The following is a 23,606-nucleotide window of genomic DNA, read 5'->3' on the forward strand; positions in this document are numbered from 1 at the left end:
AAGTGTGTGTTCTCATCACATTTCTCTTCTGGCGTTTAGGCTTTTTACAATGCAAATGTTGTTTAGCTCAAACATAAGGGCTATTCGAAACACACTTCAAATGTATTTGTTTATATACAGTATGTATTGCACTTCTGTTTGATAAGACCATTATAAAACATGACTTACAGGTTTATTCTCCCTTTTGGTGCCCTGACAAGTCATTGTTTACGCTCTACTGAAGGCACTTGTTGAGTACAAACACTTGTTCACACTTTAAACTGAAACAAAAAGTATGTTTCTTACAGTAAAACGGCCTATAAAGTATTAAGCCACAGCCCAGGCCAAAGCAGATAGAGAAGAAATGATAAAATTTATCTGTGGGAAGAGACAGTATCAGAATGATAAAGGTGAATTATAAAAACTATAACTTTCATAAAACTTGGATTCACAAACTTACGGTGCTGAAAGAAGTCCACCAATTCCTAAAGAAAACGCAATGCAGATTATTTACTACACACATATCTGTAATGGTTTTATAGGGGTAAAGTCCTATAAAACAGTTTCAAAACAGAAATCAAAAATATAACCTTTTTCTTACCATTAGGTCTTTCCTAAGTGTGCTCTTTCCTTAGTGTGTATCGGTGCAGTGCTTCAGTTGACTTTTAACTTGGCAGTGAATAAGCAAAGATAAGCAAAGACTAGTCTTTGTCCCAAAGACTAGTTTCTCTTTCAGATTGATGTGGTTTGTATTGTTTTTTACAATTAGTCATGTGTGCAGTTTCAGAGCCAGCATGTAAACAAAACCAAAGGGGGAAATTGAAAACCACATGCACGACTACAAAGCTGAACAAATCATTTCATTGGAGCTTCAGGGGGTCTTCAACATTTTTTAGATTAATGTGTAAACAGAACTTTTGAGAAACATCCCGTCACAGCAATATTATGTTAAGACATTACATTAGCACTATAAGCCTATGCATGTTATTGTTGAACTTTTCGGTGTATTGTTAATATGGATGTTTGATTATTTTAAGGGACTTGCAACATCCTACATTTTCATTTTACTTGATGGACAGTAGGCTATATTAATAAGGCATCAATGAGATGACTGACCCTGGTTAATGTCACAAAGACTATTCTAGTGGAGGTAGAGGTTGTCTCTGGATGCGAAAGAAATCAGTGCAGATGTTATGCATTGAAAGCAGGACGTTTAGGCGCTATTTTATAATTCTTTGACGTGCACCATGAGAACACGGTGCTCGTTTCATTGATTTATTTTTAACATATTTATGACAATGCACTTTATTTACACGCAACTCCTTTCATGTCGGAAGGGAGATAGAGAATGCTCTGATTCTAAACTTAAAGTCTTGTAAGAAAGAAGGAATCTATTTGATTTAAGCCCTACCGGTTATTATGATGCAGATGTAACTTTTCTTCTATCGCTTATGCTCCCTGAATGGATGTTTTTGTCCGCAGATTTGTCCCTTGCAGTTCAAGGGGGTCCGAGGACCCCCGTATGAAGACCCCTGTATAAGAGCCTTGCAAAATTACTCACCATTTAAAACAGTACCAACCAGCAGATGGAAGCATTGAGCAACATATTGAGCTGGCCTTGAAAGTCCCATCTGCGAATGTGATTTAGATAAAAAGAGAATTGCCTTCGTGTACAGAACGCAACGCATTATGGGTATTGCAGTGTTGAAAGCAACACTTGTTCTCGCATGACAACTGATGCGCAATGTGAATAAAACTACATTTCCTATAAAACATTTGAAAAATCACTTTGTATTCCTGCTAGATGATCTCACGGCATACTGACTTCCTCTCCTAATCTCAGGAATGACATCCGAACAACGGAGAAAATCATGGAGCTATACATTGAAACATGGAAGTTACATTTATAAGATTGGATTTTAACTTTGACTTGAATAACCGTGCGTCCAACAAACCGGTTGCACATCGCATTGGAAATATTTACATGTGATTTGAATGATTGAGCTTGAGGAATTAACGGGCTGGGTCCGTTATCGCCTTCATTAGACTCTGCCGGGTAAAGGCAACATGTCTCGGGATGAGGACGCCTATCCCGAGGCGCAACTGGTCACAGAATCCGGGCCCAACTGGCTCCGCGCCGAGATCGAGCGCCTGTCCCGGGAACTGAGCGAGACGACCCGGGAGAAGATCCAGGCGGCGGAGTACGGGCTGGTGGTACTGGAGGAAAACCAGCAGCTGAAGCAACGCTGTGAAGATTTGGAGGGCGAATATGAGACAGTCAGACATGAGATGGATCAACTTAAAGAGGTGAGAAAGATGATTCAATAACATGTCAGAATGTTACAGTTTGTTGTCAGAATGTGACATTTTCTTTGGCGCGGTTGCGCACGAAAGGAAACAGTAACAGAGAGTATCTCCACCCATTGTTACATTGTTACGAATTGAATGGGATTACTTTGTTCTTGCTTACTTTGTATGTTTTGACACTATTGTTAATTGTACTTATGATATAATAAGTGTTAAAGCAGTAAGATTGATAAATAAATGATTTGATATCATCTCTATGGAGTTTACATTAAGGGGTGATTTCCTGGTGTGTCTGTTGCACAATCTGCATGTCTAGCCATGACTGTGAAAAGTACCCTGCATAGGGGTTTTGGTGAATTTTTAGTAAATATTGTTTAAAAATAATTCCTCTCATTTAAAATAGTAGTATCATGTGTTTAACTTATTTATATAGTTAAGTTATATTCATAACATATCATAACGTATTAATTTGACTCCTTAAGTTTATACTTTCAGATAATACAGGTAACATCAATGTCTAAACAAAAAATGCCAATGTATGCAATAATGTTTGTATATATAAAAATAGTATTTTGACTTCAAACATTTTTTTTTGTTTTCATCCCACCACATTAACCTTAAAAAAAGACTGCAGGATATCCTTCCTGACATCTAGTGCAAAGCAGGATGTTTACTTTTATTAGACTTTCTTTTTTAAATATCTTAAATATTCACATATACAAACTAATGTAAATAATGCGGATGATATGTCATGTTAATAAGAGATTGAAAATGATGAGAAGTAAAACAAAAGTGACACGTTGATGTAATATCCTGAAAGAGCTATTCTAAGACATAAATTAAGTGTTTAACGGTTAACAAAAATTGGTTTGTTGTTGTCAGCACCTCTGACCAACTTCCAAGACTCTTCGTGCTGAACAAATTCCTTTTAACACAAATATATAGCCTATAACACACATTGTAAAGCTTTGACATGATAGTTATTATTTAGTTAATATAACACTTCTACATCATGTATGTCTTCACTTCCTTCTCTAATCGTTGCTGTACGAATCTAAATAAAGGGTGCAAACTTCGTCATGGCGGTAAGGAGATCTGAGAGGAAATCGGGCTATAAAAAGCTCCTCTGTCTTGACTCGTGTCCATGGTACAGACGCAGTTCATGCCAGCAGTGACTGTTAGGGGCTTCAGCTGGAAGCTATTCAACTCTTTCTGTTTATTATCACTTTTGGTGTATCATTCAAGCTACCAATGACTTCTGTAGGTCATTTCAGATGAGATCAATTGGATTCCATGAGTCAAGTGCAAAGAAAACTGTGACTGTAGAGCCTGACGATTACTTCTTATTGGTTGAGCCAAAGACTTGCTTGTTGATTCACAACTCTGTTGTGTTTTATACTGTACATGTTTTTGTAACATGTATTTTTATAGGTAGGTTCAGCGTGCAGGATTCACAAAAGTTTGGTTTGCACATGATGTCCCATGTAGGGGACGCAGTGGGATTTTAAACCCTTAGAGACCTTCTCATTAGGTTGACACGTACACACGCGGACACATTAAACACAGGTGTAGCATTTAGGGCTCAGACACGCAGGATCAGACAGAAATCGAGGTGATAAGAGGAGACAAGATAATCTCCCTCGCTCGACGTACTGAACTCACCTGCATGCAAGCGTTCTCAAAACAAACACGCACACATTTATACAGTACACTCTCACAACACACAGCTAGTTTATGACACATAAACACAAATCTGACAACAGTAGAGTCCTTTTATTAAGACCTATAAAACTTATACATGTTATTTTAAACATGTGTTTAATATTGTAATATTTTTTTATTTCCGTGCTAAATCCATACATGCAAATATCTCTGTACAATGCCTATATAATGGCTGATAAATTCACAACAACAGCTGTCCTGTCCCTAATTCTGAACAAAAACTTGAGTCATTCCTTTCAAGTTACACTTGTTGGCATTCTCTTGGCATCCTGAGGGCTTTGAAGGAGGTCTGAGCAGCCCACCGGGGTCAAATGTCAAATAAACACAAGCAAACGGACTGTTGGAAACCTAGGCTAACCTCAGGGCCTCCTCACATTCTGTGTACACAAGTCCTCAGAATTCTGTTCAGTGGATTTTATGGCCGAATACTTTGTCAGCTGTTCAGATGAGTAGAAAGGGTGTAAAATGTGAAAGAAGGGTTAAATGAAAGAAGGGTCTTCTAACAAAAAGAGGGGGAGGGTTTTTCTACCCGTGTGGTGAATCCACAGCTGTGCAGGGGTGGAACTCCTCAACACAGTTGATACAGCCCAACCTTGCTGAGGGTTATATGGCTTGTGACTATTTAAAGAAGCAGATTCAAAATATTTGTGGTTTCTCAGGAACAGAAAAAAAAATGTTTATAAAACGCAAGTTGTTTTCCTCTAGATTTAAACTTTTTATAATTAAACATTTGCGTTACATATCAGTAGAAGGTATCAAAATAGATTTCTTTGCTATTAACAGTTATAGTCAAATTAAACTTTGTATAAACAATTTGACCGTTTCATTACCTTATTTATTTATTTAATTATATATCTATTTACATTTAAGTAGGTACATTAAATCGTCTTGGCTTTTCTTTATCCAGACTTCTCATAAAAAATTATACTGAAACCAGGATCTTTTCACAGAATCTGTGTGAATGTTACTTCGAATGGTATGATGTGTAACGTTTAGGAACCTCTGATTCATCATTATTTGTTTAAAAGACACTATGATCCAGTGGTTTTAAATATTCCGGAAACAGTTTCTTTCATAGTAGGCCTACTACGGGGAAAGATAAACATTTAAGGGACAACCGATGATCTGTCAATGTTCTTTCACGCCGAGCAATGCTTGTCTGGTTTCTGAGTCAGCTTTTCTTTTAATATAGAAGTAGGGGTGGGCGATATGGACAAAAAATAATATCTAGATATTTTTGGTGATTTTAACGATAACGATAATTACACGATATCCATTAAAAATGTGATTTAAAAAGGCAATTTAAATAGATTTAAAAAAAAGAGTTAATTCATCACTGATGATAATAATGGGCACAATGTAAAATGAAAACATTGCTTATTTATTTTCTTTAACATGTAAGTATTGAAGTAAAAACAATTCAAAGACATACAAAATACTAATTGAACTAGTGTAAGAACATCAAACTCTGAGTAAACATTCAGTTGTACACCTCTGCTGTAATGTAAATTGTGCAGCATACAAGCAAGATGAAATAATAATAATAATGAACAAATAGCATCTGTAAATAAAGTACTCTGATCTGTAACATATTGCACACAACCATGTGTCCTTAGGGCCTTATTGCCTTACCACCTATGGCCTTATTGAACAAATACCTAACTTCAAGTACTGCCCAGTACAAAGATTGCACAAAAATAAAAAGGAAAATCTGCCCAAAAGGTGCACTTCCAAATCAGATTATCTTAAATAATATAATATACATTTGTTAACAAATGACATCAAAGTAAACAAGGTCCACAATTTACAGACAAATAAACTATAGTCACTATTATTAAAGCACACACTGGCATGGACAGATTCTGAAACTTTATAGAACATTATAGGCAAACTGCTCACTGTTCACATGTAGATTTAGTTCAAATTATGAGCCAAGACAAATCCGTCATGATAATACAGAATGTACTCGGGTCTTGTCTTTTAAATGAAAGAGCTTGTTGTGCAGTATTCAGTCGCCGCTTCTGTTTCTCCAGAAGTCGGCTTCGCGCATAAGCTACACAAACACAAGAGCGCGAGGCAACATGACGTCATCGTGGAGTGGGCGGTCAGGTAAACAGTTAAGAAACTCCCCTTCCGCGCTCGCGTTCACGTGCGCCAGGCACGTTCTCGCGTGAATAATTACGATACAGCTCTCTAGTCACAGATTTCGATGGGTCACAGATTTCGGCACAGCGCCGGTGTTCAACTTGCGGGCGGCCATTCGCTTACCATGCCTGTGAGAGAGATGACGACGTGTATGCGCAGAACAGCAATCACGTGACGCCCTGCTGCAGCCTCTGAATGTGTGGCGTTTTAATGCGTGTTTTTTCGGAGTAATTTAAGATTAGATTCAACTTTATTGTCATTACACATATACAAGTACAGTGTAACGAAATGTAGTTTAGGTCTAACCAGAAGTGCAATTAGCAAGTGCAGATATACAGTGTGAATAAATACAGAATACAATATTAGGAATACAATATTAGGAAAATAATTTACGATGGGCATGTACTATGAAAATGTGACAATCGGTATGTACTATGAACAATATATACAGAAGGCTATATACTGTGAACATTAATGTACAGGAGGTTATGAACAGATAACAATATAGACTATACAATAGTGCAAGTGACTTGAGTGTGCATTAGTTACAGACATTAGCTATTAAATTACAGTGCAGCAGATGAGTTAATGTGGTTATTAAAGGTACGGTGCAATACATGAGTAGATGCAGATATACAGTCACAGTGCAGTAGATGAGTTAATGCAGTTATTGAAGTTATAGTGCAATAGATGAGTAGATGCAGTTAGTTATGCGATAGATGCAATAATGCAATAGATGAGTTACAGTGCAGTAGGTGAGTTAGTGCAGTTATTAAAGTTACAGTGCAGTAGATGAGTTAATGCAGTTATGAAAGTAGTCCATTAGTGCAAATGAGCATTCAGTGTAATGTTCCTGGTGTGCAAGTGAGCACACCAGGAACCAATAAATACTCGATAATGAGAATTTGCACATCGTTTACACAACAAACTCGATATTATCGCAGACGATATATATCGCCCACCTCTATATAGAAGATTTGCTGACTGTAAAATTAAGTCTTTTAATCTAATGTCACACCTTAACCTCACTCCTATCAAGTCTTGTACCTAAACATTCAAGTACATTTAACATTATTAGTAGTGCAGAAAAAAGATCAAATGCAGTCGGGGTTAAAGCACAACAGCACCAGGAATTAGCACTGTTCTTCGACTGAATGATGAATTTGTGCTATATGTATAAACAACAGTAGTTTGTCTTTGAATAAGCTTGATTTTTATCCAGAGAATCTCTACTGAGAAATGTACTACTGGCCACCCAAGGTGACACGCGGACAGCTGTCTGATGTAGAAGCAGCTGCTCTGGCAGAAGTGAGACTTCGCTTTTATTATACGATGATATATTAGATTATAAAGCCTTGTATTTTTGTGCTCTGTCCATAAAGAGGGGGAAATGTCACTTTAGATTAAAGTGTCTGTTAAATTAATAAATGTAAATGTCAGTGAGTGAGTGTGTGTGAGAGAGAGAGAGAGATTTCTAAACTGTAGCATACCAATGACATCATTCAGACTGGCACACAGATTTAGGAGAGTGAGAAAGAGAGGAACCATGTGATATAAAGCTTAATTGGACACAACTCAGTCAGACTTGCTGGTTTCATCATTATTTGGAAGAAGAGCACTTCTCATGTATGTGGGTTGCTTTGTACGACTGTCGGTAAACTGCGTGTGAGAATCCTGAGACTTGGCTTTAATGGGTCGTAGATTTCCAAGGGTTTCCAACTTCTGCACTGCTGTTTGTGTTTATACACTTTTTATTATGTAAAAGCATTTTTGATTGTACACGTACACATACTGGGTGATCTGAAACACAACAATATTATCCGCTGATTAATTCTTAAGATGGCTGTCAAGCTTCCTTTGTCTTGATCTTATTTAGCTGCTTTCTGTTTTTATAACATACTATTGAGTTCTCCCATCAAAATTCTTTCTTTAATAAAATGAAGATTAAACCTACAAAAAACTACTCTTTTCCAACCCCCAGTGTTGTGAGTTTGTCAGTCTCTCTATGATCTTGTTAACACAGGCGTACGGTCAGGTTCACTCTACACACAAAAAGGTTGCCGCAGATGGCGAGAGCAGGGAGGAATCCCTTATCCTGGAGTCGGCATCTAAAGAGGCGTATTATGAGCAGAGAATGCAGGAACTACAGGCTGACCTACGGCAAGCGAAGAACAGCCTCAACAGCACACAGGCGGAGAATGAACGCCTGGCCACCCTCGCGCTGGAGCTTCGAGAGGTTTGTTCAATAGAGATATTGGGCTATTAAACATGTATAAAGTGAGATCAAACATACAGATTGTGGTTTAAAACAGAATTAAAGACTTAATAGGTATTAAATCTGCATTCATTCATTTCTAAATGAGTCTTTGTTATGTATTTTAGAATAATGAGGTGGTGGAGCTACAGCGCACCCGTCTGCGTGACGACATCCGGGAGTACAAGATCCGAGAGTCTCGTCTGCTGCAGGACTACTCTGAACTGGAGGAGGAGAACATCAGCCTACAAAAACAAGTTTCTACCCTCAAACAAGGCCAGGTTAGAAGCACCGATCATTGGTCAAATCATCAGAAATGACAAGCCCAGTTAGCAATCATTGTGTCATTGCTTTGTGCAAGGTGATAAACCTGTGTTCTTTTTCTCTCTCAAATCTTAATAGGTGGAATTTGAGGGTCTCAAGCACGAGCATCGCCGGTTGGAAGAGGAAGTGCAGTACCTAAACAGCCAGCTAGAGGACGCTGTTCGACTACGTGAGATATCTGAGCGACAGCTCACAGAGGCTCTAGAAACCGTAAAGACAGAGCGGGAACAGAAAGCAGCCCTTAGAAAAGAGTTAACACATCACATGACCCTGGGAGATTCGCTCCTAGCCAGCTCATTGGACGGACTCAAACTGAGTACTGACGAACCTAATAACGACGATGCACTTCTGACATTCGAAAACGGTTTTGCTAAACTTGATGAAGGTAATGACGAAGATAACAGATTGTCCACACCCAAGAGAGGTGAAAACTTCCGTCCCGCACCGAGTCTGGTGGATGACTTGTTGAGCGAGCTGAACATCTCGGAGATCCAGAAGCTCAAGCAACAGCTCTTACTGGTGCGGTCATCATTGTTGATAATCCAACAAATTGCATTAACATGAGTCATGACTGTTGACACTTTTCCTCAAATTATCTTCATTTCGTTGCAGGTTGAGCGGGAGAAGGTGGCTCTTTTAACCACTCTCCAGGAATCTCAGAAGCAGTTAGAGCAGGCTCGAGGAGCATTAGCCGAACAACAGGAAGCTATGACGAGACTCAGCGACGACTTGGGCATCATGAGGAGAATGCAGGCAGGCAAGGAGCGTCAATCAGCCCTTGACAGTGAGCGTGAGCGGGATAGTCGTGAGGACAATGATGTTGACTATTACGAGCTCGATATCAATGGTCCAGAAATACTGCGCTGCAAGTATGAAGTTGCCATAGCGGAGGCAGGTGAGCTAAGGGAGGAGCATAAGGTATTGAAGGCGGAGCATGATGAGGTGAGGGTAACCCTTTTTTTGGTTAGTTTTTCAGTCATCATGACTGTGTTTTATTGATTGTAACATTCATGTATGAATCTTCTAGATGAAGGCCGAGCATGAGGAGGTACGTGCACGACTGGAGGGACAGGTACGTGACCTCAGTATCCAACTATCTCAGTTGGAGGGCAGCAGTCGGGCAGACCGCGACCAGGTCGCTCGGTTGCAAAAGGAACTTAAGGAAGTGAGCGCAGTTGCGGGCGAGACGGAAGGGAGTCTCAGCGTCGCCCAGGATGAACTTGTCGCCTTTAGCGAAGAGCTTGCAAACCTCTACCACCATGTTTGCATGTGCAACAATGAAACCCCAAATCGTGTTATGCTTGATTTTTACAAAGAGGGTAAGGGAAACAAAACTGAAGGTAAATATAAGCAGTCCACATTGACGCAAACAAACGACAGCATGGCCCAGCCCCCCGAATCCAACTCCAAAACCGTGGATAGCTCTGGTTCTGGAAAGCAATGCAGAGAAGACCCACGTCCTGAACCGATGGACATCTACAACTTGGTAGCAATAATTCGGGATCAGATCCGTCACTTGCAGAAGGCAGTGGACCGCACCACAGAGCTCTCCAGGCAAAGAGTCGCCTCTCTGGAGCTGGCTGCAGTGGCGGATAAAGATCAAGCTGCTTGCATGGAGGAGATTTTGAAGCTCAAATCCCTGCTGAGCACTAAGAGAGAACAGATTGCCACGCTGAGGACTGTCCTCAAGGCCAACAAACAGGTGAGAATAAGAGAGATTAGCTCGCTGTGGTGTATGTGACGCAAGATTGTACATTGAGCATCTTGTATACCAGTTGTTCCCAAACCTTTTTCTGGAGGTCCCCCAACAGTTAACACACACCAGTTTGGATGTCTCCATTCGACACATCCATTTCAGATCTTGGAGTACCTTACCGATCATTTGAATTAGGTGTGTTTGATTAGGGAGATGTCCAATTTGGGTAGTCCAATGACATGAAATTCAAGGAGCTTTTTCTGAACTGTGGTGTGGTTCTGTACCCTATCTAGACAGCTGAGGTTGCCCTGGCTAACTTGAAGAGCAGATATGAGAATGAAAAGGCCATGGTCACCGAGACCATAATGAAACTTAGGAACGAGCTAAAGGCACTTAAAGAGGACGCTGCCACCTTCTCTTCCCTCAGGGCCATGTTTGCCACCAGGTAGTGTGAGAACATTTCATTTCTCCTCAAACAGTCTTTGTTTGGTTTGCCTTTAACAAATAACCCTTCCAATACCCCTGATATAGCCTAGACGAGTTTAGCTATTTCTGACAACGAATTCTCTTTTCTTTTATAGATGCGATGAGTACGTAATGCAATTGGACGACATGCAGAGGCAGCTGGCTGCAGCTGAAGATGAGAAGAAAACGTTGAACTCCCTTCTGCGTATGGCCATCCAGCAGAAACTTGCCCTTACCCAGCGACTAGAGGATTTGGAGTTTGACCACGAGCAAGCCCGACGAGGATCTGGAGCTGGGCCAGGTGGCCGTGGCAAGGTTTCGTCTGTGCGTGGAAGAGGACTTTCTTCATTTTCCAGCCCCCACGTAAGTCCTAGACTTCCCAGTAAGAACCGACCGCAGCCACATGGCCTCATTGGAAGCCCTGCGGTTTTCTGCAGTGAGAAGTATAAAATTCTGTGTGACGCTGGGTCTGACTAACACCCGTGTCTGATCGTCTCCATCAGCGAACATCATGCTAACTAACACTCCTTTTTCTGTATGTGTTCTTACAAAGTCAGCACATCAGTGTTTGTGCAAACTGTTCCGTCGACTTCAGGGGTTCACAATCTTGTAGCAGATGTCCCACAATGCATCGCAATAGACCTGTTTTATTTTGAGTTGTTTTGAGTTTACATGATAATTATAAACAGGTTTCTTACACCCAATCGCAAGTGTGAGAATATCTAGGAACAAGGATTGAGGACCCCTGTCGTTACATGTCTGAACATTCTAATTTTGTCTTTTCTGTCTGCACGTCTTGAGCCCCATGTTTCTACTTTTGCACTTGAGAATACTGAATGTAATTGAGTTAAACTCAGTCTCAACAAGCTAGTCTGGTAATCTCTGTGTCAGTGGCAATGAATCTGTGTAATCCCAACAGAGATCTGACTCTCGGTCTGCTGGGAGCTTTAGAATCCAGGGCGCAAACTGTAACGGGTATAACCGATGGTACTAAAATGAAAAAACATTTAAAGAAATGTAGATTTGTTTTGCTAGAATGACAGGTGTGGATTTTTAGGTTGGTTAAAGGTGGTGTCTCGAGATTTGCGTGAAAATAATATTGTGTTATTTCTACGTTGCTTTTTTATACTGTCTTTTTGAGCCATTCAACCATACTAACATTGTCTGTGTTGACCTCACGCCATTCAAGCTAAACCATTGTAGTGTGCATGACCATCTGTTGGCCACAAAACTTGTGTTGCATGTTAGTCCTCTGCTTCCTGCAGTTGCATCAGGCAGTCTCACCTGTTTCATTGTTGACCATCACTGTCACGGTAACATCTACATCATGTGTATATGTGATCAGTTTAAAATGATATTAAGTAATACCTGGATTGTTTTAGATTGCAATGATTCTGATTTTTTTTCTTAATTTTGCAGTAATTTTATTTTAGGTCTGAAGATTTAAATGGTTAATTCACACCAATTGGTCCAGTTGTGGAAATGAGAAGTTTTTCCCTGGATGTGACTACAAGAAAAACAGACTCCCATTCACAGCCAGCTTATCGACTATTTAATCTACAGTTTGACTGATAATATCTTTACTGTGGGCTTCATCTTCTGGTATTTCTTTCTGCTTTGTAACTTGTGCACTTTTGTGCATTAGTTAATGTTACGTATGAGATGCACATTTCTGTATACCTAGCACATGTTTGTGGTTTTTGCAAATTTTAGTTATTTAACTGAAAAAATAATATAATAAATTTTGTTTAAAGTATTTTTAAGGCATAACTGCCAGGTTCTGAGCACAGCCCAGGGAGGAAAAAAGTGGTAAATATATTTTTGTTCTTTTAAATAGCCAAACATTCTAACTTTATCTTGATAGGAATATAGTGTCGCTCTACTAAAAGAACAGTGACTTGCTTCTGAAATGTTCAGTCACAGGTGTGTTATATTCACCACATACAAAATACCCATCAGTTCCAAATTGGAATGTATTTTCTACTTTATTTTGCCAAATAATGCAACATGGGTCAGCTTTTTTGTAATTTCTTATGCAATATTTGTTTTTTAGACATTAATTCGTTTTTGTGTCAACTAACCTTCATCTAAAACCTCTTGTGCCTTTTATGCATCTATCAAAAGGTTTTTGTTTTCATGAACAAAAGAGCCATAGTCTTATATTTTCTGTTGTAAATCTGTCAGTCTCACTACAGATCTAGACCATTTGCTCAGTAACTTTGGCATATTGTCAGCATGGGGGGATTTGTGATTTGGACACAGTTTTTTAAGCACAATTTTCAATGGTTAAAGGTTGTTTGTGTAGGAAAAACAGTTTTAAGTGTTAGAAGGGCGTGTTAATATCATACATTCCTTGAGGAAGTGACTGTTGACATTGTCAGTCGTCATTTACGTAACTTGCTACTTATTGGTTTGTATTTCAGCAAGCAGAAAACTGACATTTGTGCCATTTCAAATTTACACATTGAAAAATTTCGGTGTCTTTTGACCACAAATTAAGTGCAATTTAATTCTGTTTTTTGAGTCTCTTCTATTGTTTTCTATTTGCTGAAAACCGCTTCCTCGGCTGTGACATAGCTTTATGTGACGTTTTTCAGTTTATTTTTACACATTTGTATGGAATGACCTCACATGTTTGTTTGTATTTATTCATAACCTCTGCAATCAGTTCAGTATTAATATTTTATATGCATATTAACTGGGGCTGCCACTCTTTGCATTTCTACTTGAAGTTTTACAGGTCCAGTGTAGCAATCCTGCCTGTTGTTGTTGTTTTTTGCTGATGTACATTGTTATTTTTCTAAACATTTGTGCTTGACCCTCTGTAGTTCAACATGCAGAAAACATAGGCCCATGTCTGTTTTTAACATTTCTCATTTGGAAAAAAAGAAAGAATAAAATACAAAAAGAAATAAACTAATGTGAAATATTTGAGTAGACTTTTGTGTGTAAAGCCTTTTGTCGATTCACTTTTGCTACAGTAGTGTAGTTTATTTTAAGAATATACGTGTGTAAATGTATATAATATTTGCATGTATCCTTAAAGTTCACGTTATTTATATTTAAACTGTAAATCTCGTTCAACTTCTGCACTAATTATCTGTAAATATATCATATCTGTATAAAATCGGTAAATAATACGCAGATTTGCTGCGTAAACTTCCGTGTTTCCGAGTCTTAGCGGAACTTCCTGTAGTTCTGACCACGCCCCTCAGTATCATGGGCGTGTCCAAACAACAGACAGCAGAGGAGACTTCAGAATGGGAGGTCAGTCATACAGCTTTTTAGTCTCAGTTATAAACATTAACTTCATTAAAGTTTTTAATCGTTATTTCAAACGTTTCAATGATGTGGTAACGCTAAATATCTGGTCGGTAATAAACAGAACCTTTGTAATGCATGTGAGATCGACTGTGTATATATGTTTCGTGACAGACAGATCTGTGGTTATAAAGGTTATCTGCTTTTAAACGCATGTATAGCTCCTTCGCATAGAAACTCGCTTTTCAGACTTGTTAATGTACTTTAGAAACAATATTCGACTTTAATTTTACTTTGAGGTTCACTGTACTCGATGCATATAACGTACATTGGGGACAGTGTACGAGTTGCTTTGACAGTTTCGCCTTAAGTCTACATTGTTGAATTGTCTACATTAATGATGTTTATTAACTGTTATAGAGTGTTTCTAAACATGAAGAAGAGACGAAAACTCTTTATTTACCTCAAAATATGCGTAACACGTCTTGCATTTCCAGTGTCTCGATTCTAGTGGAATATTCTGCTCGTTAAGTGGCGCCACCTACTGTCCGAAATCTGCACTGCATTTATGAAATCAATAGTCTTTTCCTTTACACTTACTGTTTTTATAAACCCCATTCAGGTTGTGTTACCTGTTCAATGCACAATGTTCTAGAAATCCTCATACATGACTATTTAACGTGTGTATCTTATAACTGTCAGAGAGCTTCTATGAACAGCTGCGGATAGACAGCCGGTTCTTGAAAACGGACCAGCGTTTGGACACCGAGCTGTTGGATAAACTCATTCTCCAGCTCAACAGAATCTACCCACAGATCCTATCCGACAAGGAAGCCACCAGGGTAATTGTTACGCAATCATACACATAATCTAGATGATGCATTCGTTTCTTTGGATCAGTAAATAAACTGTATTATGATGATTCTGTGACGGTTGTCATGATTTTCTCAAACATTAGTTCAGGGATTTGGATGTTCCTACGTGTATCCGGGTGGCGGAGCTGCTGTCTCACCTGCAGGAGAAAGGGGAGGAGGCGTGCCGCGAGTTTTACCATGCACTGCACCTCCACGTCGAGGACGTCTACTTCAGCTTACCCACACGCCTCCGACTCCGAGGTTTGTACACTCGAGAGAATTCAAGATTGGCCTTGACACGCTTCTGCAATATACATTAAACTGCATGCAAAACGTAAAGACATTTTTGTTTGACCTCCAAGTTTTATTCCTTTTCAGAGTCCGGCGATCGAGTTTCAGGTCCAATCCCAAATCCCAAAGACAGATATGTGCTGAACGACCGAGGTCAGTCAGTCTTTATTCTGCGATCCTCGCTTGTAAACGTGCACACACATAACACTAACAACTGCTTTTTTAGGTCCTGTGTTCTTCATAAGCTGCTTCAGCGCTGCTGTCGGAGCTGCTCTTCTGTATTATTATGGTGGTAAGCATACATACGTGGTGTTTGTATCGTCTTCAAAATGAACGCGTTCTTTATCAAACACCTGAGATGTTATTCTTAAAACTGCAGAGTCCAAGGAGGTGTCGGGTTCAAGCAGTGCACTCGGTCTGGCTGCTCTGGGGCTGAGTAGAAAGGTGCGAGATGTTCTCATCTGGTACACAGAAGATGGAAAATAATACATATATACTTTTCATATATATATAATCACATATATTCTTTTTTGGTGCCTTAAAAATTATTTTGACACGCTACACCAATATCACAAAACAGCTCAACTTCAAAATGTTGTAAAAAGATATGTCGTAGTTTGTTAAGTAGTTATTGAAGTCGGCAAAACTCCAGGGATTAAATGATAAAGTTTCTGCCTTAATCTGGAATTGTGTTACACCATAATATGATAAAACATCGGAAAGAAAACACAATTATTTAAAAGTAATAAACATTATTTTTAGATTCACACTCGCCGTAGTAGACAACAGTGGGTTTAAATTTATACTTTTAGTTAATCTGTTCATTTTAATCTCAAATTAATGTAATATATAATCATTTACAGTATACTGTAGTTTTGTGGGGCTTGGGTGTGTCCAAAATAATACTATCAAAATGTGAACCCTCGGGTTTACTGTGTCTTTTACTAAATCCAGAAATGTTATAGCAAAAAATGTCAGAATATTTTTTAGATATAAAACACTAAAAAATATAGATAAAGCTGAACCTGAGGAGTATTAGAAGTCTGTTACCTTGAAATTCTTTAAATATGTAGTAAAGTAGTGTTTTTGTGGGCTAATATTTTAACAAGTATCTCGTATATTATCATGTTTGTATATTTTTTCCTCTTTTTTATACTAGCTGCATCTTTGCACTAGCTTGTCTACTAATAGTTGATATTGTTTGTCAGTTTGCTGGAAGGAATTTTGAATTGATGTGGCCTTAATGCAGTGCAATTGCAAAAGTTTTTGTAACATTTGTAGGAGCATTTTAGAGGTATCTAGATCATGGATGTGTTAATGAAGCACATTCACAATATTTTTGAATAATAAGATATAAAAAAATTAAGAGGATGAGAGAATGCTTTAAAAATGCTTCTAATGTTTGCCAGTATGAATTTGATTGGATGCTTTTGTTTTTTGTATACGTTCTGTCCTTTGTAAATAAAGAAAAGTAAGCAGAATTACAAGGATTTCGAAATCTAAATAAATAATGTCATGAATTGACATCATCATAGTTGTTGTAACCTTAAATAGAGCAGAAGGACTGAATTGGGCCAGTTTGCAGAGATAGCTTAAAAACAAGTCTGTTCCCATTGAAATTCACAGATTTGACAACTCAATTCATGTTTTGTTCATTTTCTTTGATCAGATAATGCTTTGCTCTGAAAAGAATGAATATCAAGGGTAATTTTTATTTATGTATACAAATTCGAATATAAACAATGCAAAGGATAGAAGAAACAAAATAATCACAAAAAATATAGTCACTGCAGAGAAAACGGAAAGTTGTGAAGACAAAGTTTTAGTGAACATCTCTATCAGCAGAGGGCGCTGTTATATCAGTCTTCACTGTGTTTGGTCAATCCTTCAGAAATCAAGGCTTCTTAATACATTTAATAAAACCGTCTTACATTGTGCATTAGTTATTGTGAACACAAAGTTTAAATGTTTTGTTAAACATACATATCAAAATCTGTAAAACTTCTATAAACTCAGCTTTTCATATATTTAATATAAGAGGCTCCGGTAGGCAATATAAAAATACCATGCAAATGCATTGGTTCAGTCCACTTCTGTGTTGAGGATTTGGTGTAGCTCCATGAATTGTTATTTTTTAGGAACTAAACTGATATTTCAGAAATCTGCAGAGCTTTGTGTACACAGATTTGGAAAAACTCAAAACTCTCCAGAGTTCCTTGAACAGTCTGAATAATCTCAGTGGAAACAGAGTTGTGACAGAGGAAACAACAGATATTCACAATTATATTGAAACATAATTATTTAAATGTATAACCAGACTTTTTTCTAAAGTACAATTTGAGTCATCAGTACTTGATTCAAAACAGTCCACAAAAACGTATTAAACTGATGTTGCTCGATAAAACAAAGTTCAGTTTTTAAAAACTAAAGGCTTTCATTGACTGCACACAGTTTTATCGTAACGGCAGTATGGCTTCTAATGGTAAATGTCTTTTTGAATGTCCTTTGGTTGTGCACACCACAAGAAAACGTTGCTCTAGACTTTCTTTTCTTCTGGTTTTTGGACACCGAACGCTGTGATGAAAACATTTACTACTACGATGATGAAGACGAGAGCCGTGACGATGTTCTCCAGTAGATTCAGTATGAAGTGTTTACTTGTGTCGTTAAGATTCCATTTAACTGGAAAACAAAAGCACAGCACAGGTTCATTCACAACAAACAGATTTGACAGAAATACTGCCCCGTCTAATACAATACAATTATTTCTCTCTAACTTTACAGAAAGGACTTAATAATGGTTACAACTTTGTATAGCACTTTTATATTATTGCCTTAACTTTATAGTTTGTCTCATCATCCTAAGTCAGTTTGGATTCATTACTGTACATGAAAGATGTTAACTATAAGTTATACATTCAGTTGATAAAAATAGAAAAAAGCATCAAGAGCTAAGTGAAAAAATACACTCATTCACACACCTAAACACAGGCACACACACACACAACACAGATAAAACAAAGACAAAGATGAATGCGAACATGATCAAACTGATTAAACAAAGGATGTTATGCTCGATAAAAAACTAGAATATAAAATCACTTGCACTGTAAAATGCTGCCCATGTATGATTTGCTGTAGATATTAAATTGTTTTACATATAAATGACATAGATGAAAGTGAAACTGAAACTGAAAGTTAATTCATCCCATAAAATACCTAAGTGTTGAAAGTTGATATTTATGACCTTTACATGATTGCAGCATTTGTATTTCCCCCACAGTTATTATGTAAGTACATTTTACAATCATACACACAATATTATCTCTAGTATACAGACAAATCTGTATGTAGTATACCGTTTGAATACTATGTTTTTGTTTGTATACTAAATCATTTGTTGGCGCTTTTGATGTTCCTCGTTTTTAAACCGCTTCACTCTTTAGAGCTCGACTCTTTTCTTGCGACTTCTTGAATCTAAATATTTCAGTAAGCGCAGTTAAATTGTCAAACATGTGTCGCTGTTCTCAACAGGCATGTGTAAAATGTACAAAACTCGAGCCATTTGAAATGTGCAGATCACTAAAACCTCTTCAACTACAGAGAGGAATTTACAGTGTTTAGATAAAGCATTTCATATCTAAAAATAATTGTAAATATAGTCATAGCCGAATAATACCACATTTTTACAATTGTTTTTGTACTTTATCAATGTTTCTGAATGCATTCTTGTCTCCAAGCGTGTGTCTAAAATCCGGGTTCTCGTGTTAAATGATCGAGGTTTGTCTCACCTATAAAGATCAGCAGGACCCCCACAAGGATCTGCAGGATGAGAGAGATGCTGATGAGAGTGAGGAGGGGGACGTAGAAGGAGAAACCAGGGCCCAGCTCCACAATGGTCTTCAGCTGAGAGGCGTTGGCCATCAGGAGCGCTATGTCCAGCATGCTCTCCGCTGCGCTCTTCTTATTGGCGTAATGGTTCATGTTGATGGGGGTGTTTCTGGAGAAGCGGTTTGGCCGAGGAGGCTGAACATAACCATGAAAAGCCACACATGAAAACACAAACAATACAAGAGACGTACAGTACTGTAGATAATAAACATTATCGAGTCTCTTTTAAATTTGCAATCGATTTAGCATCTATCAATTTGCATTCAAAACGATTTGTTTGTTTTTGCCCAGCAACAGCCGATCTATTCTCCATGTGGTTTGGGGTTTGAACTACTATAATTTTAATTCTCTGCTTCAAAAGGAACTGAAAGTAAATTGTGTTTACACTTTAGGATATTTGTGACACACAAGAGGAAGAGGCGAGTGGTCAGTTGACCCTGACATGTTTCCTTTCTTCCGTTTGAAATGGGACTCTGGCTTTATAGCACAGCTAAAACGTAAGCTTAACTTCCCCAAAGCTTTTTCTGTTAATTCAAGATTTTACTTCGATTGACCTAACAAACATTGCAGTTCGTGGCGCTTTTTGGGAAGTTTTTCTGACCCATGTGTCGACACTGAGACCGGCAAAAAGTGCAAGTAACTGCCACATCACAACAACCCCAGAACACACAGACAATGACATGTGTGAAACACCCTTCTGCTAGACAAACAGACCTGTTATCTGACAGTCACAGACCAGGCATGTTTCCTCGGTCTCTGACACTGTGGATCTATGCAGTTCTGTGAAAACCGCCATCTCGAAAACACCTCTCAACAAGTTCTCATTAGAGATATATTTCTGTCATCATTTATTCACCCTAATGTTGTTCAAAACCTGTATGTGACACAAAAGAAGATACTTTGAGTCTCAGAGGTTTTGTGTCCAAACAATGGAAGTCAATGGGGGCTGATGTTGGTTTTGGTTACCAACATTCTTCAAAATATCTTATGTTGTGATCTGCAGAAGAAAGACAGTCATACAGGTTTGGAATGACACGAGGATGAGCAAATCTTAATTTATTTCAAATATAAAGAATTTCTATGTTAGGGCGAGCTATTCCTTTAACATTAGTTCATGCTTAAGCTAACATGAACATTAAGTTAAAAATAATAGTATTGTTGTTAAAACCTACGTCCTAAATCCTGGAAAAGTTTTGTTTATTATTTATTTATGATGTATTTGAATAACAAATTCCACCATGTTGTAAAGTGATCCTCTCGACACAAACTAGTGAACGATACTTGCGTGAGAACAGTATTTTATGTGAACTAGTCCACATCTTACACGTGAAAAAACTGCCTCAACTTTAACCGTGTTATTGTAAAATGATGTAGCTGACCCTTATTCTCTATATCCGCCAAACACTGCACGTTTAAAAACATGACTTCATCTTTATGTTTCCATCTCATAGGTTATAGGTTTAGATGTTTATGCCATTAAAAACATAAAGTAGTGCTTTTACAAACAGCAGGAAAGTTTTCCACCCTAACCCGTTGTGTGTACAACACAGTCAGTGATGGAGTGTGACGTTCATCTGTGCTTCAGGTTCACCAAGTCTTTCATTTTGAACAATTTACTGTTATTAAATGTGTTTTAAAGATACTCAGAAAAGAAGAATAGTAAAAATAAGATGGTAGAAGTAAACACTGGAGCTAGGGCGGTCTTGATGATGAAATTTGGCTGCCGATAATAAGCTGCGATTATGGCGATTAATTGTCTGTTTAATGATTATAACCATTAATTACAATTAATTTATTCAATGTATAAAATAAAGATGCATTAAGAAATGTGAAAATTTCAAAATAACTAGTAAAATTCCCTACAGAATAAAACTGAGATATGAGGATGATGTTGTCTTGTAGATGCAGCGAATCTGGAATCACTTTAATAAAACTCATAAACACAAAAAGAACAAATCTGATCCAACTCAAATGATGAGAAATGTCATGTGAGTGCAGAATCAAGGACGGTGGATGTAAAATGCTGCAGATCCTTGTTTTCTAATGATTCACAATCTTTGTGGTTATCTGAAATAATTTCTATGCGACGATTATTTGATAACTGTGACAGCCCTGACTTGTGCAACTGATGTTCCTCAAATATGACATCATACCAAAGCAAGTGGGGGTCTTTTCCATGTGAGGGGGAAATCCCTGGTATTTCAGTCTGGTGTTTTCCACAGGAATGATGATGTGTCATTTTGTGCGGTTAATGGTGTTTGCTAACGTTTAGATTTTGGTCTTTCTAACCCCTCAACTTTCGCTGCTTTTGGTTTCCCACACAAACACCACAGCAAAGTGTGAAGACAACTCCTAAAACCAAAGACTCCATTAGTCATCGATATGCTGTCAAACATTAGTGCGAAAGCCTTACGCTGCATTACAACTTTTTAAACAACAATTTTTGTCATCCTTCTGTAATTCTGTGCATGTAGATCTCAAATCCAGCAACTATTGAAATAAGTCTACTGGTAATTTCCTTCTCTATTTAGCAGATCATTTTCAGCTGTGTGATATTGACTTTGCACATTTATTGTTTCCTCCTTAACAACGTTGTGAGTTGCATGCTTCCATTTATTCTCCATTTATCGCTGTTGAAACTTCAATCTTAGCTTGTCATTTTAAGGTAAATTTGTGTATTTTAGTTCTGTTGTTTCACGGGTGGATGATCTAATCTCCAGTCTGGAACAGGTGAACCGAAACAACCGGCTAATGAATGAAAGCCTTTTTGAAAAACTTTAAACTGCTTTTGTGAAGCGTAAGCGATCATGACCGCACAGTAGGCATGTGCCGAATACCAGTTTCAAGGTATACCGAGGTTTAAAAGAGTAAAGGTTTCAAAACCACGAAAACCGTCTGTGATACCGTTTCTATGAGCTGTGTTTACAGAAAATAATTATTAAATCATGTAATTCAATTTTTTATGTTTATATCTAAAATATAAGACAAAAATATTTAAATTATAAGAATATAGTCATTTAAAGGCTTTATTTTTACTTGAAACACATGTTCTATATGTTGGTTCAAAATTAAACATATTGTGTCCCGCAGTAAAGTGTTTTATGTACACGTAGATATTTGGAAATAACACTTTTTAGTGTTTTAACAGCAATACCGTAGCGCTGCGAAACCGTGGTATTGTTGTTAAGGTTATTATACCGCAAAAATCTCATGCCTACGGCAAAACAAAATGATTTGCCACTTTTAACTTATTTTTATTGTTTGCATCAGACACAAACATCCCCTCAAAAGCAGATTTTATCATCTAAGGGAACACTTTACAAGATTGCATTTGTTAGCACTAGTTATCTACTTTAGTTAAAAATGATAAACTCTTCTACAGCATTTCTAACTATCCTAGATCAAACATTTCTTAAATCAAAATGAAAAACATGACTTAATACACAATTATTACCAAATGCATCAAGAATGCAATGCTCGTTGTAAGTTCATGCTAGTTAAAGCAATAATAAATAAAACTTCATGAAGTATTACCCACTTATAACAGTATGCCCTTTAGCAACTTAATGTGCCACACCACAACATCATTCAGCGTGTCTGACGCATCCAAGCATCACAATGTGGATGAGAAAGCTCCGCCTTGGAATGTTTGAGTTATAAACATTTACATAAACTACAGCAACCTAAATAGGTTTAGAAAACGAAAATCGATTTTATTCGGCGCGTTTTTCCCGGCTAGACAGAAGGATGAGATAAGGTTTCACACGAGTGAACTTCACCCCAACATCCATCAGTTTCGTTTTGTAGCAGTCGATCATTCTGTTACTGTAACATTCATGTTGTGTGAAAGATCTCTCACCTCTACAACATTCCCTCTGTTGGCATCTCCGTTCAGCTCCATCGCTTCTGTCTCCATTACCCGTGTTTAGACTATAAGTGGCTTGCTTTCACTGTTTGTGCTGCATTATGAGCTCATGGACGATGAAGGAAAAGGGGACGGACGAACCACCTGCCAATCACTGTAGGAGCTTTACAGTCTCAACATACTGTAGTCACCGCGCCGGACACTCATAAAGTTAATGCTGTTTTCTTATCTCTGATTCACTGAACTGTGTATTACGATATCACAGTATCGTATTGGGTTTTGTTTTTACGTTTTATATAGAAAACTGTTTCGTGGCATGGTTTGTAAGCACAATAGGGCACCGTCCTTGGGGTCATAGGCTTGAATGCGTGCCAACGGGTTTGCTATGACGACAGCATTGAATATTTAGAGGAAGCAAGATAATCCGACCACGTGTTTGTGCTGCCATCTTGTGGTGGTGAAGTTGACTAAGTGGGTGGTCACGAAAGGTACACCTGACGTGTCTTATCAGCATTTGTGACCGATACAAATGATACAAACAGCGCTTGATAA

General features: G+C 38.0%; 3 protein-coding genes across 4 annotated transcripts; 2 read left to right on the forward strand and 1 right to left on the reverse strand.

Annotated features, from left to right (window-relative positions):
• Positions 1-1,799: 1,799 nt before the first annotated feature.
• Positions 1,800-13,831, forward strand: bicd2 (bicaudal D homolog 2 (Drosophila)). Of its 2 annotated transcripts, XM_056734334.1 has the most exons (9): positions 1,800-2,286; positions 8,177-8,389; positions 8,536-8,688; positions 8,810-9,250; positions 9,344-9,673; positions 9,759-10,433; positions 10,721-10,872; positions 11,009-11,255; positions 12,312-13,831. In XM_056734334.1, exons 1-9 carry the CDS (start codon positions 2,047-2,049, stop codon positions 12,312-12,314), a joined length of 2,454 nt encoding a protein of 817 aa, XP_056590312.1. In that variant the 5' UTR covers positions 1,800-2,046; the 3' UTR covers positions 12,315-13,831. The 2 variants fall into 2 exon arrangements, with proteins under 2 accessions (XP_056590312.1, XP_056590311.1); XM_056734333.1 differs by having other exon boundaries at positions 11,009-13,831.
• Positions 13,832-13,958: 127 nt separating this feature from the next.
• On the forward strand, positions 13,959-16,779 carry card19 (caspase recruitment domain family, member 19). Its single transcript, XM_056734335.1, has 6 exons — positions 13,959-14,159; positions 14,856-14,995; positions 15,112-15,268; positions 15,386-15,451; positions 15,525-15,590; positions 15,678-16,779. Exons 1-6 carry the CDS (start codon positions 14,153-14,155, stop codon positions 15,782-15,784), a joined length of 543 nt encoding a protein of 180 aa, XP_056590313.1. The 5' UTR covers positions 13,959-14,152; the 3' UTR covers positions 15,785-16,779.
• A 211-nt stretch (positions 16,780-16,990) lies between these two features.
• ninj1 (ninjurin 1) lies at positions 16,991-23,355 on the reverse strand. The gene is made up of 3 exons (XM_056734336.1): positions 23,049-23,355; positions 19,090-19,324; positions 16,991-17,980 (listed from the first exon to the last, which is right to left on the reverse strand). Exons 1-3 carry the CDS (start codon positions 23,103-23,105, stop codon positions 17,835-17,837), a joined length of 438 nt encoding a protein of 145 aa, XP_056590314.1. The 5' UTR covers positions 23,106-23,355; the 3' UTR covers positions 16,991-17,834.
• Positions 23,356-23,606: the final 251 nt, after the last annotated feature.

The sequence above is a fragment of the Triplophysa dalaica genome, chromosome 21, assembly GCF_015846415.1.
Source record: "Triplophysa dalaica isolate WHDGS20190420 chromosome 21, ASM1584641v1, whole genome shotgun sequence".
NCBI classification, from domain to species: domain Eukaryota; kingdom Metazoa; phylum Chordata; class Actinopteri; order Cypriniformes; family Nemacheilidae; genus Triplophysa; species Triplophysa dalaica.